Source organism: Oryx dammah, unplaced genomic scaffold (assembly GCF_014754425.2).
Source record: "Oryx dammah isolate SB20612 unplaced genomic scaffold, SCBI_Odam_1.1 HiC_scaffold_13, whole genome shotgun sequence".
NCBI lineage: Eukaryota > Metazoa > Chordata > Mammalia > Artiodactyla > Bovidae > Oryx > Oryx dammah.
Genome location: NW_024070197.1, coordinates 49603062 through 49618928, shown reverse-complemented (window position 1 = coordinate 49618928; position 15867 = coordinate 49603062). Strand labels below are relative to the sequence as shown.

The 15867-nt window shown below is 41.6% G+C and overlaps 2 protein-coding genes and 1 pseudogene across 3 annotated transcripts in view; 2 read left to right on the top strand and 1 right to left on the bottom strand.

Annotated features, from left to right (window-relative positions):
- VPS35 (VPS35 retromer complex component) overlaps positions 1–1521 on the bottom strand; it is a 29342-nt gene extending 27821 nt beyond the window's left edge. The window contains exon 1 of the mRNA XM_040253614.1: positions 1423–1521. Within this exon, the coding sequence (XP_040109548.1) occupies positions 1423–1425 (3 nt within the window). The 5' untranslated portion in view covers positions 1426–1521. The remainder of the gene's footprint in view (positions 1–1422) is intronic.
- A 60-nt stretch (positions 1522–1581) lies between these two features.
- Positions 1582–11022, top strand: ORC6 (origin recognition complex subunit 6). Of its 2 annotated transcripts, none has more exons than XM_040253611.1 (7): positions 1582–2041; positions 3241–3370; positions 5235–5398; positions 5614–5703; positions 6909–7021; positions 8071–8139; positions 10454–11022. In XM_040253611.1, exons 1-7 carry the CDS (start codon positions 1977–1979, stop codon positions 10579–10581), a joined length of 759 nt encoding a protein of 252 aa, XP_040109545.1. In that variant the 5' UTR covers positions 1582–1976; the 3' UTR covers positions 10582–11022. The 2 variants fall into 2 exon arrangements, with proteins under 2 accessions (XP_040109545.1, XP_040109546.1); XM_040253612.1 differs by having other exon boundaries at positions 1932–2041; positions 3225–3370.
- A 3313-nt stretch (positions 11023–14335) lies between these two features.
- LOC120873330 lies at positions 14336–15140 on the top strand (annotated as a pseudogene).
- The last annotated feature ends 727 nt before the right edge of the window (positions 15141–15867 follow it).

Sequence of the window (15867 nt, the reverse complement as noted above, 5' to 3'; positions counted from 1 at the left end):
GATTGGGAAGGGCCAAAAAGAGAACATTTGTTTTCAGATGCAAAAAGGAGACTCAAAGAAGAATGAGTGATTTGCCCAAGTCACAGAGACACTGGTTGTGACAAGACTACTACTCAAGTTTTCTTTCCCAGTAAAAGTCGTGAGGACAGTACAGGGTGTCTCCTTCACAGTTCCAAACTGGTTCCTCAAGCACAGAATGGGGATATATAAGAGATCCTCAAGTAGGTGCTTTTATATTACGAACACTATAAATGTCAATCCATAAATGTTGAGAAACAGACAAATGCTAGTTTAATTTTTGCACCATTCTTATATCAATTCCCAAATAAGAATTCAGAGAAATAAGCAGAATCACCTCGTACAGAATCATCTTATATGAAAGCAATATATGTCAAACATTTTGCTTTTTGGCATTAGCGCATTTAAAGTGAAGCCTGTTTCCAGGCTTACAGGTTTTGAGAAGCCTGTCTACACAAACTGAATAGTGAGATAACTAAAACTGACATACTGTACACCAACATGCAAAAATATTATTTATACAGTACAGGCTATGTCAAACGCTAATAAAATGCAAGTGACAACTTGCCTTTGTGGAAACTAGACACAAGGATTCACATTTTGAGGAAGTTCAAGTTCACCAGCCAACAGCTACACCACGATTTGCTGCCAGCATGGAGAGGCGCTAAGGAGAATGCCTACTTCCAGTAAGTAAAAGACCTGGATTTTATCAATGGGGAAGTCAGTAAAAGAGCCAGGGCGCCCAATGAACAAATATTAAAGGAAACAAGCAGTCTCTTTTTTGTCTCTCAGAATTAATGGATATCAGATAGTATGAGTCCTTCCAGGAAATTCACCTAAGCCAGTCCCTAGAATTCTCTGACACACACTGCAATCAAAGAGGCCTATGAGGCTAAAAAAGGCCCGGACACTCTTAAGGACCCTCCAGAAGGTATTTCTTGCACAAGAAAGGGACACGAAAGCACTACCAGGCACAAAGGTGGAACCGTCAGCAAGGGAGCAGCCTTTGGGCGGGTCCCAACGCCACCTCTGAGCCTCAGGCCCTCCGCACGCCCCCGTTCTAGCCAGACGCCCAGACCCAGCACTAGAGATCCCCTCAAGGCGGGGCAGTGGCCAACTCCACTCAGAGGGCTCGCAAGCCCTTACTGACTCTCAGAGCTAGGGAGCGAATACACCCCATCAAAGAGCAACGGCCATGGCCAGGCGCCGCCGCGCCCCCGATCACGGATCGGCCCGCCTGCGGCCTTCCCCCGGCCTGTCCCCCAACCCGTAGGCCAAGCCCGGCTGGTATTAGCCCCGACCCGGCTGCTGGGCCCCGACTCCGCCTGCACGGTTCCAAACGGTAGGAGCGAGCAGTGGCTAGGAAAAGGGTCAGCCCGGGGCCAGCCGCCCCTCAGCACTCACCATGGCGACTCCCCTAAGCCTGCAGCTTGAAGCACCCACCCCGCGCGGAGCCTCCCGTGGTCAGGTGACTCTGCGGCCCCTCCAAGCCCCGCCCCCTCTAGCTCCGCCTTCGGACCCAGCAGACGGCTCCTCGATTGGTCCCCCAACTCCCGCGTATTTATTGGTCCCTGTCACTTCACGGTGGACTGACAGACCTAGGCGCCAGCCAATCTCTCCACAGTGTGTGAGAGGGCGGGGCAGTGCGGAGTACCGGGGAAGCTCTAGGCGGCAGGAAGGGGCAGCCGGAGAGAAAGGCAATATTAGAGTCTCTCCAGAAGCGAGGAATGGAATGAGTGGGAGCCACCCCGGCACATTCACTTTTTGCCTTGACGTGTGTATTCGCAGCGCGCACGCGCAGAAGGATGGCCAGGATTGGTTTGCGGGGCAGTCGTAACTTCTAGTTCCAACCAATCCAGGTGCAGCGAAGGGGGGCGGCCCAGCCTTAACTGGCTAGCGCAGCAGCTGTGCGCGGGTTTCGTCTGGTCTCAGCTGTCGGTGTCGTCCTAGTCCGCGCCATGGAGTCTGGTCTGGTCAGGCGTTTAGCCCCGCGCCTGGGCATCGCCGAGCCGGAGGTGCTGAGGTGAGTCCGGCTGCGCACGCCCCAGTAGCCCTGCGCCCTTCTCAAATGGGGCCCCATGCTTTTCCCGCGCAAAGGCAGGATTTAGACTCTACATTAAGAAAATCCTACCGGCAATAGGCTCTGTGAGGTGGCCGGGGGCCAGCTAGCATTGTGAGATGCACGGTGGTGGGAAAGGGAGAGAGGCGGAGAACTTGGGTCGTTTCCCTGAAACTTAACTGAGAGTGCGTTTACGGCAGAGGCAGACGGGATACAGAACCCAAGGAGGGCAGTGTCTGGTGGCCACGGCATGCAGGAAATGAAATAGGATTGGTGTGCGGAGCCGCGGCCTGTGCCTGCTTTTAATTTAAACAAACAAACAAAAGAACTTCCCAGAAAGTCTCGGAGGGGTTGCTGTTTGCGCTGAGACTCGGTTGATAGAAGCTGCCAGCCACGGGGAGATGTGGGAAGAGGGCCCAAGCTGGCACAGCAAACTGTCCAAAAGCCCGGAGATGGGAAGGGCCTTTGCAAGATCCAGGGTTAGAAATAAAGTATTTCTAAATACTTTAAACTGTGGAGTGCAGGACTTAACTCTGGAGGGCAGGGCTAGGCCGGGTGCCTGGGCTGTGGATTAGTTGAGGGAAGGGAAGGAGCACTTCTTAAAAGACAGGAAGTATGGCCTTCTGCACTCTTAATCATTTAGAACAGTGGTTCTCAAAGTGTAGTCCCTGGACCAGCAGCATCAATATTTTCTTGTCACTTGGTAGAAATGCACATTCTTGGGCCCCACTCTAGGTCTACCGATCAGAAACTTGGCGCTTGTTTCCACACGCTCCAAGGTGACTGTCATAGACAATAAAGTTTGGGAACTACTGATTTAAAGGAAGAAGGAACCCTGGTTTCACCTGCCTGCCTCTGTCTGCCATAGTTCATGCTTGTTCCAGTAATGGAAGGCTGAAAGAAGGGTTGGCCTTTTTTGAAGGATTTCAGGAACTTAATTCTTCCTGAAAGGATTGGAGCACAGTGATGTTTGGAGTCAGGGGGTTTGTTCTCTCGTGTAGAACCCTGTCCTCTCTCAAAGGATGTGAGTTTCATTCCCAGCCCCAAATAAACGTGCATAAGAGTTAGGGTCAGAATGAAGTCCACCAGGCTGAATTCATTGCTTACCAAAATATTGGGCAAACTTCTGAAAAAGAAAGAGTTTTAGTGAATGTGTTGCTCAGGAAAGCGGAGGAGTACTTGCGACTGTCCCATGTGAAGTGTGCTGGCCTGTCTGCACGAACCACAGAAACCAGCAATGCAGTCATGTGCCTGGACCTTGCAGCTTCCTGCATGAAGTGCCCCTTGGACAGGGTAAGTAGGTCCCACTGAATGTCTGAATAATCTGGTGTGACACTGAAGTTTAATCATATGTTTTAATCTCTGGTTGTACTAGCCCCTGTTACAACTCTGTTTTAGAATTTTCATCTAGAATATGTTACTCTAGATGAAGTTTAGAACCATTGGGTCAAGTTGGAGAAAAAAACTTTTTTGCAACGATCTCTTTACTCTTTACTAAGTACTTTCCCTGAGCACTTCTTTCCTTATACAAAGGCATCTATCAAACTGCCACTAGCATCATCCTCCTAAATCACATACTTTAAAACCGTTGTATTATTTTTCTTCCAATGTCACAGTGATTGAGAGCCAAGCTATGGCAAGACTCACATGTTGAGACCAGATCTCAGCACCACCAGTTACTAGTTCTGTGAGTCTCTTGTTTCCTCATCTATCAAGTAGGATAAGAGGTATCCATTTGGAGAAGACTCTTGAGAGTCCCTTGGACTGCAAGGAGATCCAACCAGTCCATTCTGAAGGAGATCAGCCCTGGGTGTTCTTTGGAAGGAATGATGCTAAAGCTGAAACTCCAGTACTTTGGCCACCTCATGCAAAGAGTTGACTCATTGGAAAAGACTCTGATGTTGGGAGGGATTGGGGGCAGGAGGAAAAGGGGACAACAGAGGATGAGATGGCTGGATGGCATCACCGACTCGATGGATGTGAATCTGAGTGAACTCCAGGAGTTGGTGATGGACAGGGAGGCCTGGTGTGCTGCGATTCATGGGGTCGCAAAGAGTTGGACACGACTGAGCGACTGAACTGAACTGATTTCACTGGATAATTGTAAGGAAGAAACACAATGTACTATGTGTAGCACTCTTAACACAGTGCCTATCACACATATATGCTACTCTGATAAAATGGTGGCATTGTAAACACCATTGGCTTCCAGTGGGTTGGCTCCCCATTACCGTCAAACTCTCCAGCCTCTCTTGACCCCTGCTAACCTCAAGCTACAGTATTCACTTAACAGACCATGCACCTTAAGGACTGACTTTGTAAATGCACTGGCTTTTTTTTTTTTTTTTTAAACCTGGGATGCTCTTCTAGCAAGCTCCTGTTTGTCTTAAAATGACCTCACTTTGCTGTCACTTTATTAAGCTTTTCTTCCCCAGGCAGAGTCAGTGTCCCTCAGTCGTTGTCCCTCCTGTTTCTCTCCCAGTCTCCGTCTCCTGTCCCTTTTGCACACACTTACCCTCCCCACGCCACTCCTACTACTTCCCTCCTTCGTTTTTCCAATGGATTACAAATTGGCACCTTTCTTAAAATAAGTAACCATATATACATCTTCTATGTTTTTTAATTCATGGACTTCCCACGTGGCACTAGTGGTAAAGAATCCACCTGCCAGTGCAGGACACACAAGAGACACAGGTTCTCTCCCTGGGTTGGAAAGATTCCCTGGAGTAGAAAATGGCACCCTAGTCCAGTATTCTTGCCTGGAAAATTACATGGGCAGAGGAACCTGGCAGTCCATGGGCCTGGCTACAGTCCATGGGACCTCAAAGAGTCAGACACAACTGAGCGTGCACACACGCGCACACACACACAAGCATCTTTTAGTTCACAGCTCGGCATTGGTAGCACTATGTTGTATTTTAAATTATCTGCACACACATGTCACATGACTGCCTTTCTATAGGTATGAGCTTATTGCAGGCAGTAGTTAACTTGCCTGACATGGTTACTGATTTTGAGTAAATGAAGCTAAACCTTTAGGTAGAGTGACTTGCCACAGAAATAATTAATTTTGGAAAGTTCACTTATTAAACAAGTGTTAAAGGTACTAATATAGAGCACTTATGATTTTTATGATTCATTTTTTTTCCTTTCAAAGGCTTACTTAATTAAACTTTCTGGCTTGAACAAGAAGATGTATCAGAGTTGTCTTAAATCTTTTGAGTGTTTATTGGGCCTGAACTCAAATATTGGAATAAGAGACCTAGCAGTACAGTTTAGCTGCACAGAAGCAGTGAACTTGGCTTCAGAGATCCTGCAAAGGTATGAGGCATATAATTAAAACTCATTACTGATACGTAAAGTGAAAGTATCCAATGTCCTGGTAATTTTCAGTTTAAAAAATAATTAACGTGCTGAAGTGACAGAATGTATTTCTTTTACATTTAACGTGACACATTTATGAGTTGTATTTGCATTTTCAGTCCCTTTGAAACAATATTTTCTAACAAATAACTCTGAACACTGCTTTTACTCAGCTATGAGTCCAGTCTTCCACAAACACAGCAGGTGGATCTTGACTTATCCAGGCTGCTTTTCACCACTGCTGCCCTGCTTTCAGCTTGCAAGTAAGTGTTCCTTTTACTGTTTAGGAAAGTCTATAATTTATAAATAAATTTCCCATTCCCAAAGAATACTTCTAATTTAGTTGATTTCAACTCAAAGCATATTTTCCTAAGTAACAATAGTGGCCAAGTGACCCGAGTCTCAGTTTATCCCACAACAGATCTGACAGCTAGGAATTAGTGTTGCCCAAAAGCTACTTGCCAATATATAAGCTGGGTAATCTGATTTCAGAGTCTGCCTTTTTTAAATCATGAAATCTGTCATTAAAATAGCATTTAGTTGTGATTTTCCAGTCACATTTTTGAAGTGTTGATTACAACTCTTTTTCAAGTAATTTATAAAACAGTTCAATAATAAATTCTTAATTTGAATCTTTGGGGTTATCTATATGTATGCTGACTGAAATGTTACCCTGGAAATATTGGTAATTGCTATCTTCCTCTAAAGTTGTCTTGTTTTATCTTGCTAGAAAACTCCTCAGAAAACAAAATTAGTTGGCTGTTAGACAATAGGTTTTTTACTACCTAACCACTAATTTTGATGTGTTTGGCTCCATTAGCTACTATTAGTGATTAATTGGCCTTAATAGAAAATGCCCTTTAATTCAATACAACTATATGGAAGGAACATGGCTATTATAGAAAACAATATGGACAGATTTACTTTTGAAACCAGTTTCACTGAGCAAAAAAAGATTCAAATAGGTCTGTTATCTGAAATAAGCTCACTTTGTATTTTTCATTAGTGGTTGTTGTGAATTGTTATTAGGGAGGAAGTTTTTGGAGGTGAGAGTGGTTTATATTCCTGTAGTAGCATAAATATAAGCATCTTGTGTTAAAGTGAATTAAATATTTTAACATGCTGTAATTGACACTCAGCAAATTAGTTAATATCTGAGATTTACCAGAAAGAATTCTATAAGGCATGTAGCGCTACAGTAGATGTCTTTCGTGTGTCCTGTTTGGTACATAACAGATAACGTGTATATTTTAATTCTCGCAGTACAATGAATAACTAAATAAATAGCTTTAAAAGGTAAGTTTACATGATTTTTAGCTAATGATATATGTGTGAAGTAAAGGGAAAATTAAACAGATGGGAGCTCTTCATAAAGCCTGAGTGGAAAGGAAATAAGTTGATAACTGGTTGGCCAAAAAAGATAACAGTACTGATCTTAAGAACAGCAATTTATCAAATTCTTTTGTAGGATTCTAAAGCTAAAGGTGGACAGAAATAAAATGGCAGCCACATCTGGAGTAAAAAAGGCCATATTTGATCGACTCTGTAGACAGTTAGAAAAGATTGGGCAGCAGATCGACAGTGAGTAATTCATTCCATGTTTCAGGAACGTGTCACTTGAAAATGTAAACCTGCTGGTAAAAGTTAAATATTTTCAAACCTGCAAACTAGCTCCTTTCTATTTACTCTCAGTTCAGTTCAGTTGCTCAGTCGTGTCCAACTCTTTGTGACCCCATGAATCGCAGCATGCCAGGCCTCCCTGTCCATCACCAACTCCCGGAGTTCACTCAAACTCACATCCATTGAGTCAGTGATGCCATCCAGCCATCTCATCCTCTGTCGTCCCCTTCTCCTCCTGCCCCCAATCCCTCCCAACATCAGAGTCTTTTCCAATGAGTCAGCTCTTCGCATGAGGTGGCCAAAGTACTGGAGTTTCAGCTTTAGCATCATTCGTTCCAAAGAACACCCAGGGCTGATCTCCTTCAGAATGGACTGGTTGGATCTCCTTGCAGTCCAAGGGACTCTCAGGAGTCTTCTCCAACACCACAGTTCAAAAGCATCAATTCTTCATCACTCAGCTTTCTTCACAGTCCAACTCTCACATCCATACATGACCACTGGAAAAACCATAGCCTTGACTAGCCGGACCTTTGTTGGCAAAGTAATGTCTCTGCTTTTCAATATGCTGTCTAGGTCGGTCATAACTTTTCTCCCAAGGAGTAAGCGTCAAACTTGCAGACTAGCTCCTTTCTATTTACTATAGATGAGATCAATTTTTAGTAAGAAAATTACTGTTTATTTTCAGTAGCAAAATTACTGTTTGTTTTCAAATAAATAGCGTAATAGCTGATTATTTAGCTTAATAACTAAAAACAACAATAAATGCTGTAATTCTGTAAATTCATGCCCAGAGAGTAGATTCTCCCTTTCGAAATCTGACAAGAAAAGCCAAAGAAAAGATAGCAAGATAATTCCCCTTCTCCTTCTCCTAGTATTTGGTCATTCGCGATATCTAATTTTTATTTCTGATCCAAAATATACCCCAAAACTGAAATTAAAAATTGGAGAAAAATGAACTCAGATGATATATATATATATATATATATATAGTTTTTTTTTTCCCCCTAAAGGAGAACCTAGAGATTCAGCTACTCCACCACAGAAGAAAAAGAAGACAGTGACTGAACCTTCAGCAAAGGGTGAGGCATGTTAATACTAGACGAAAATTGAAATTTGTACAACAGGATTAGTGTACAATGGATTTAATGCAGTGAATAGCCCTTTGCTGCTGTAGCAGCTTGCCTTAACAAGAGTCAGATTCTACATTTGTAGCAAGATGGATGGACCTAGACATTATCATACTAAACAAAATAAGTCAGACAAATACCAATGATATATCCCTTATAGATGGAATCTAAAATATGACACAAACAAATTTATTTATGAAACAGACCGACTTACAGAGAACAGACTTGTGGTTGCCAAGGGGAAAGGGGTGCAGGAGAGGGTTGGATTGGGAGTTTGTGACTATCAGATGCAAACTATATATAAAGGATGGATAAACAACAAGGTCCTAATGTATAGCAGGTATAGCAGGGAACTATATTCAGTGTCCTGTGATAAGCCATAATGGAAAAGAATATGGAAAAGTGTATATATATATGTGTGTGTGTGTGTGTGTGTGTAACTGAATCACTTCATTGTACACCAGAAACTATCACAACATTGTAAATCAACTATACTTCATTTAAAAACAGAGTCAGATTTTAGCTAAATCCTGTCAGTTAATCATTGATAATACCAGTTCTCCAAGCAGTAGTTTACACAAGTACTGTGTAATTAAGAATATATCTGATGGGCCAATAAACACATGAAAAGATGCTCAATATCACTAATTATTAGAAGAAAGAAAGTGTTAGTTGCTCAGTTGTGTCCAACTCTGTTTGACCCCCTGGACTGTAGCCCACCAGTCTCCTCTGTCCATGGGATTCTCCAGGTAAGAGCACTGAAGTGAGCTGCCATTTCCTCCTCCAGGGGATCTTCCCAACCCAGGGATGAAGCCGGGTCTCCCACATTGTAGGCAGATTCTTTACCATCTGAGCCACCAGGGAATCAAAACTTCAATGAGGTATCACCTCTTGCTAGTCAGAATGGCCATCATCAAAAAATCTACAGACAATAAATGGTAGCGTGGGTGTGGAGAAAAGGGAATCCTTCTGCACTGTTGGTGGGGCTATAAACTGATACAGCCATTATGGAGAATAGTATGGTGATTCCTTAAAAAGCCATGAATAAATCTACCATATGACCCAGCAGCCCCACTATTGGGCATATACTCCTCTGAGAAAACCATAATTGAACGAGGCATATATACCCAAGTGTTGATAGGAGCATTGTTTACAATAGCTAGGACATGGAAGCAACTTAGATGTCCATCAACAGATGAATAAAGATGTGGTGTGTGTGTATATATATATACACACACACACATATATACATGCAATGGAATATTACTCAGCCATGAAAAAGTACACATTTGAGTCACTTGTGAGCTGGATGAACCTAGAGCCTGTTATACAGAGTGAACTGAGTCAGAGAAAAACAATACAGTATCAGTTCAGTCACTCAGTCATATCTGACTCCTTGCAACCTCACGGACTGCAGCATGCCAGGCTTCCCTGTCCATCACCAACTCCTGGCGCTTACTCAGACTCCAGTCCATCGAGTTGGTGATGTCATTTTAAAGCATATATACAGAATCTAGAAATATGATTGATGAGCCTTGCAGGGAAGGATTGGAGACACAGATGTAGAGGACATAGTCAGGGAGGGAGAGAGTAGGACGAATGGAGAAAGTAACATAACATGTATACACTATCAGGTGTAAGACGGATAGCTGGAAAGAAGTTGCTGTGTAGCCCAGGAAGCCCAGGCTGGTGTTCTGTGATGGCCTGGAGGGGTAGGGTGGGGGAGGGGCGGGAGGCTAGGGAAGGGAGGGAATGTATGTATAATTATGACTGGTTTGCATTGTATGGCAGAAATCAACACTGTAAAAAGTTTTTTCTTAATATTTAAATTAAAAAAAATAGAAGAAAAGAATACATCTGAAGACAAACTATTTAGGTTCAAATCCTGCTTTATCACCTACTGGCTGTGTAGTTTTAGGAAAGTGACAATTTCTGTGAACCTCAATTTCCTAATCTATAAAATATGATTAATGTTAGCACCTATTTCATAGAATTGTGGTGAAGACTGAATGAGATCATACAATTAAAATGCTTGGTTCAAGGCTTGATAAATGTTAACTATCATCAAGAAGTCTTGAAGTGTTTGGAGTATAAGGGAGAGTGAAAAACTGATGCGTTAACTTCTGTTTCCATTTTTCATTTTAGTATCTTATTCCCTGTTACCTTAATTAAGATAGACATTTTAAAGTAAATAAGCTCACTTCTTTCTTACTCATTTATAACATCAGGATTTTGAAACATTAAAAAAAATTTTTTTCTCTTGTAGAAATAGAGAATGTAGTAGAGACCATACATAAACCGCAAAAAGATGAAGATCTGACACAAGATTATGAAGAATGGAAAAGGAACATTTTGGAAAATGCTGCCAGAGCACAGAAGGCTGCAACACAGTGATTTCAGCTTCCAGACTAACTTGTACTGCAAACCAGCAGTGCACCTGCCACCTCAAGGAAAATGTGAGGACTTTGGAAATTTGTGTAAACTTTTAAAACAAAGATCCTATTCTTAACAGCAAAGAAGCCAGCCTTGGGGCTCAGCAGGATGGCTCTGATAATGGGCAGCAAATTCATTAGATCAACCACAGTGCCTGGTTGACTCAGCCTTGGCTCCCCACAGGTCTGCACTCTGCAAAATGTAATTGAAGCCATTTTGCTTTTTTGTTTTGTTTTAAGCAAAAGACAGTCGTCTAAAGACAGTCGTCTGCCCTATCCATAATATGAAATTCAGGCTGAATGGAGTCTAAAGATTTTACTTAAGTTTTTGTGTAAATCTCTTGGTTTGAATAAATCCATATATGGTACAATCTTAAGTTAATAAATATTATTTTTATATGCATTCAAAGTGTACTTGTTATCAGTCTGGGAGAATTCTTGTGATGCCAAAAGCTGTCTTCTCTAACGGGAAAAAAGACTCAGCCAGGTTGCTGAACTGAACCATACTGCTCCCCAGAGCACAAACTCTTGAATCAGGCTTTCTGGATTTAAAACCCTGCTCAGCTCTTACCACCTGTGAAACCTTGAACAAGTTAATTAGCGTCTTTATCCTTCATCCGATTATCCGTATAGCCCAGATAGTAAAGAATCTGCCTGCAATGCAGGTTCGATCCCTCGGTCAGGAAGATCCCCTGGAGAAGAAAATGGTAATCCACTCCAGTATTCTTGCCTGGAGAATCCCACGGACAGAGGAGCCTGGCGGGCTACAGTCCATGGGGTCACAAAGAGCTGGTCATGGCTAAGTGACTAACACACATCCTTCATCTATAAGTAGGAATAAAAGAGATGTCTACCTCATAGTATAATTGGAGGAGTATCTGAGCCAATACTTGTAAAGCATTTAGTGCAGCTCCTGGTAAAAGGATTTAGTAAGTATTAAAATATAGAAACACTTAAAGAGGTCTCACATAATTATATATTAGCATCATATTAAAAAATTAAGAAACAAACCAAGGTGTGACAACATAGATGGACCTAGAGAGTGTTAAACTAAGTGAAGTAAGTCAGAGAAAGAAAAATACCATATGATCTCACATGTGGAATCTAAAAACAAACAGAAACAGACTTGGATACAGAGAACAAATCGGTGGTTGCCAGAGGGGAAGGAGGGTCGAGAGAATGAGTGAAATAGATGAGGGGGATTATAAATAAGTTATAAATAAGTCATGGGGATGCAATGTACAGCATAAGAAGTATGGTCAATAATGTAATCACTGTGTGATGACAAATGGTAACTGACTAGACTGGTGGTCATTTCATAATGTATAGAAATCAAGTCACTATATTGTACACCTGAAACTTATACATATTTATATGTTGTAAGTCAATTATACTTTAAAAAAGAGAGACCAAGATTTATTTTCTTTGCTATCTACATACTGAAAAATATAACCTTACTAAATACTACTCATTTTACAACTATGGAAAAGGACTGGGAAGATAAGTTGCTAGCAGTTCTAAGGCATCATGCCAGACATGATTTTAACTAAAATTAAGAACACATGATCTAAGTAAATATTTCCGTGAAGAATGCAATAAAGTGATTGCATCTAAATTGTTTAAACCTATTTAGGATGGTATCAGTAATAATAGTTGTTGCTTTCTATTTGCTGTAAATAAGGTATAATACCTGCTACATAGAACAGAAGTAGCTAAAAGAGTGATTTTTTTCCCCAGCCCCTTTTAATTCTAAACACTTACCAAGCTGTTGTGTTTAAAGGCTATAATCAAATGATCCCCAAACAGGTATAATATCCCACAGCCCTGTGGTAGATGGGAATGAATGTGAGCTTTGGAACCACATGCAGTTATGTTTAAATTCTGACTTTGCCACTAATAGCCTAAGGAAATTTCACAACCTTACTGAGCTTCAGTTTCCTTGTTTAAAAAATAGATATATTATCTACCTTGTGAGAATTGAAGGTAATGTTTTAAAGTGTGTGGTACTTAGAAGGCATTCACTAAATAGTACTTCTGTTACTACTTTGATCTAAAATGGGTGAGTCTTTTCCTCATTTATTTTAAGAAGGTATGTAATCTGGTTTTGGTGCCAAGATTTAGATTCTAGCTTTGCATCAGAATTAAAGCACACTCATTTTTAAAAGATAAATTGTGATAAAATACATATGTTGTTTACTATCTTAAGAGTTAAGTCAATATAGTCAGCAATGCTGTAGTGCTTCCCCGGTGGCTCAGTGGTAAAGGATCTGCCTGCCAGTGCAGGTGATACAGGTTCGATCCTCGGGTGGGGAAGATCCCCTGGAGAAGGAAATGGCAATCCCTTCCAGTATTCTTGCCTAGGAAATCCCATGGACAGAGGAGCATGTTGGGCTGCAGTCCATGGGGTCACACAAGAGTCAGATGCAATTTAGTGACTAAACAAAAAAACAGTAGTGTTTAAACATTCACATTATGTGATCTCCAGAACTCTTCACCCCGCAAAGCTGACTCTACTCTCGAAACCCATTAACAACTCCCATTCCTCCCTCCCTCAGCCTCAGACAACCACCATTCTACCTCTGAATTTGACTAATCTAGCTAGAATCTTCATCTAAGTGGAATTATACAATATTTTTTTTGTGTGTTTTTTTCACTTAGCATAATGTCCTTGAGGTTCATCCATATTGTGGCATATGTCAGAATTTCTTTCCTTTTTGAGGCTGAATAATTTTCCATTGTGTGGATATACCACACTGTGTTTATCCATTTATCTGTCAATGAACACATAGGTTGCTTTCACCTCTTGGCTGTTGTGAATAGTGCTGCTATAGATGTGTGTGTATATATATATAGTGTTTCTTGGAGACCCTGCTTTCTATTCTTTTGGGCGTTTACCCAGAATGCTAGGTCATCTAATTCTATTTAAAAATTTTTGAGGAACCAACATACTATTTTCCATGGCAACTGTATCATATTACATTCCCACCAACAGTGCGTAAGAGTTCCAATTTCTTCACATCCTTGCCAACACTTATTTTCTGCTTTTTTTTCTTTTTTGGTCAGTAGCCATCCTAAACTGGTATGAGGTGGTATCTCACTGTGGTTTTGATTCGCATTCCCCTGATGACTAGTGAGCACTTTTTCATGAGCTTATTGGCCACTTAGGAAAATGTCTGTTGAAATCCTTGCCTATTTTTTCTATGGATTTTTGTTGCTGTTGAGTTGTTCTTTATATAGTGTAAATATTAAGCCTCTGTTTAAAAAATGATTGCAAATATTTTCTCCTGTTCCTAAGGTTGCCTTTTCACTGTTAATTTCATGAGAATAAATCTTAGTACTATTTGTGACCTTTCTTATGCCTTAAAAGCAAACAATGGTAATTATTTTGATTATCTGGTAGAATAAGATAATCAAACCAAGAATAAGTTCTTGGTTATTTGTTTTGTTTTCTTTTTTTTAAATTTATTTTTAATTGGAGGATAATTGCTTTACAATTTTGTGTTGGTTTCTGCCATACAGCAAAATGAATCACCTTTCAACTATTAGGTTGGTGCAAAAGTAATTGCGGTTTTTTTCATTGTTGAAATTTTGCTGTTTGATATTGGAATACATTCTTAAATAAATGTGGTTATGTTACACATTATTTTAATGCACATTTCTTGCTTTATTATTTTTTTGCTAATGACACTTCTTGCTGTTTATGTTTATTTTCAATTATGGAAATGATGTTAGACAAAAAGCAAATTTGAGCAATTTTCTTACCCGAGTTCAAAATGGGTTTTAAAGCAGTGGAGATAACTCGCAACATCAACAATGCATTTGGCCCAGGAACTGCTAAGGAACATATAGTGCAGCAGTGGTTCAAGAAATTTTGCAAAGGAGACAAGAACCTTGAATATGAAGAGCATAGTGGCTGGCCATTGGAAGTTGACAATCACCAATTGACAGCCATCATTGAAGCTGATCCCCTTACAACTACACAGGAAGTTGCTGAAGAATTCAACATCAACCATTCTATGGTCATTTAGCATTTAAAGCAAATTGGAAAGGTGAAAAGGCTCAATAAGTGGGTACCTCATGAGCTAACCACAAATTTTAAAAAATCATCATTTTGAACTGTTGTTTTCTCTTATTCTGTGCGACAACGAACCATTTCTCAACTGGATTGTGGCATGCCACAAAAAGTGGATTTTATATGACATTCAGTGACGATCAGCTCAGTGGTTGGACCAAGAAGGAGCTCCAAAGCACTTTCCAAAGCCAAACTTGCACCAAAAAATGCTCATGGTCACTGATTGGTGGTCTGTTGCCAGTCTGATCCACTACAGCTCTTTGAATCCCAGCAAAACCATTACATCTGAGAAGCAGGTCGATGAGATGCACCAAAATCTGCAATGCTTGCAGCTGACATTGGTCAACAGAAAGGACCTGATTCTTCTCCACAACAATGCCCCACCGCACATCACACAACCAACACTTCAAAAATTGAACAAGACTGAGAACAAGATGGCAGAGGAGTAGGTGGACATGGAGTACATCTCTCTCCACGGATACATCAGGAATACACCTTCATACACAGAAGTGCATGCAGACCACCAGCTGAGAGTGGACAGGAGTACCTGACCAGTGGAAAAGAATATATAGAACCATGCAAAACTCAGTAGGATGAAGGGACTAGGGGGGAAAACGGAAGTGTTAGTAGGACTGGACCTGCCCTCAGCAGGTGGGGGAACTAAAGCGGGGGTCCAATCCCCACATCGGGGCAATTGTCTGAGTCAGAAGAGAAACATTTAAGGCTGAGAGTGAAACAGTTGATCTGTGGCCACCTAAATGGAATGAGAATCACAGTCCTTGCCACAGCCACACATACCCCAGACAGGAACGCTAGTCCCCTGGAAGGTGCAGTGGCTGGGAGCTGGAGCTTACGGATTGTGGCACAATCCCAGGGCTAGGGCTACTGTTGACTGGAGAGATGGATTGAGGGGATGTGAGGGAGGAGATCCTGGTGGGAAATGCCGGTGGAGGAAAGCCAGGCAACTATGGAAGCAAGGTGATACTGCTGAGCCATGCGTAGGGGGTGGAGCCACCAGCATAGCCTCTCTCTCCCCACATTCCAGCACTGGTAGCTGAACAATAGCAAGGCTGGCCCATCAAACGCCTGACACTCTGAACTACAGAGTAGGACCCCAGCCAGGGGGACCCCTCTATGTGCCTGATGTGCCGAACAACAGAGAAAGACCCTAGGCAA

Excerpts from the sequence above, each read along its gene's own strand:
- ORC6 (XM_040253611.1), top strand. The coding sequence starts at position 1,977 with ATGGAGTCTGGTCTGGTCAGGCGTTTAGCCCCGCGCCTGGGCATCGCC. Across the intron at positions 5,704-6,908 it reads GCCCTGCTTTCAGCTTGCAA|GATTCTAAAGCTAAAGGTGG; the intron begins GTAAGTGTTCCT and ends ATTCTTTTGTAG. Across the intron at positions 7,022-8,070 it reads GATTGGGCAGCAGATCGACA|GAGAACCTAGAGATTCAGCT; the intron begins GTGAGTAATTCA and ends TTCCCCCTAAAG.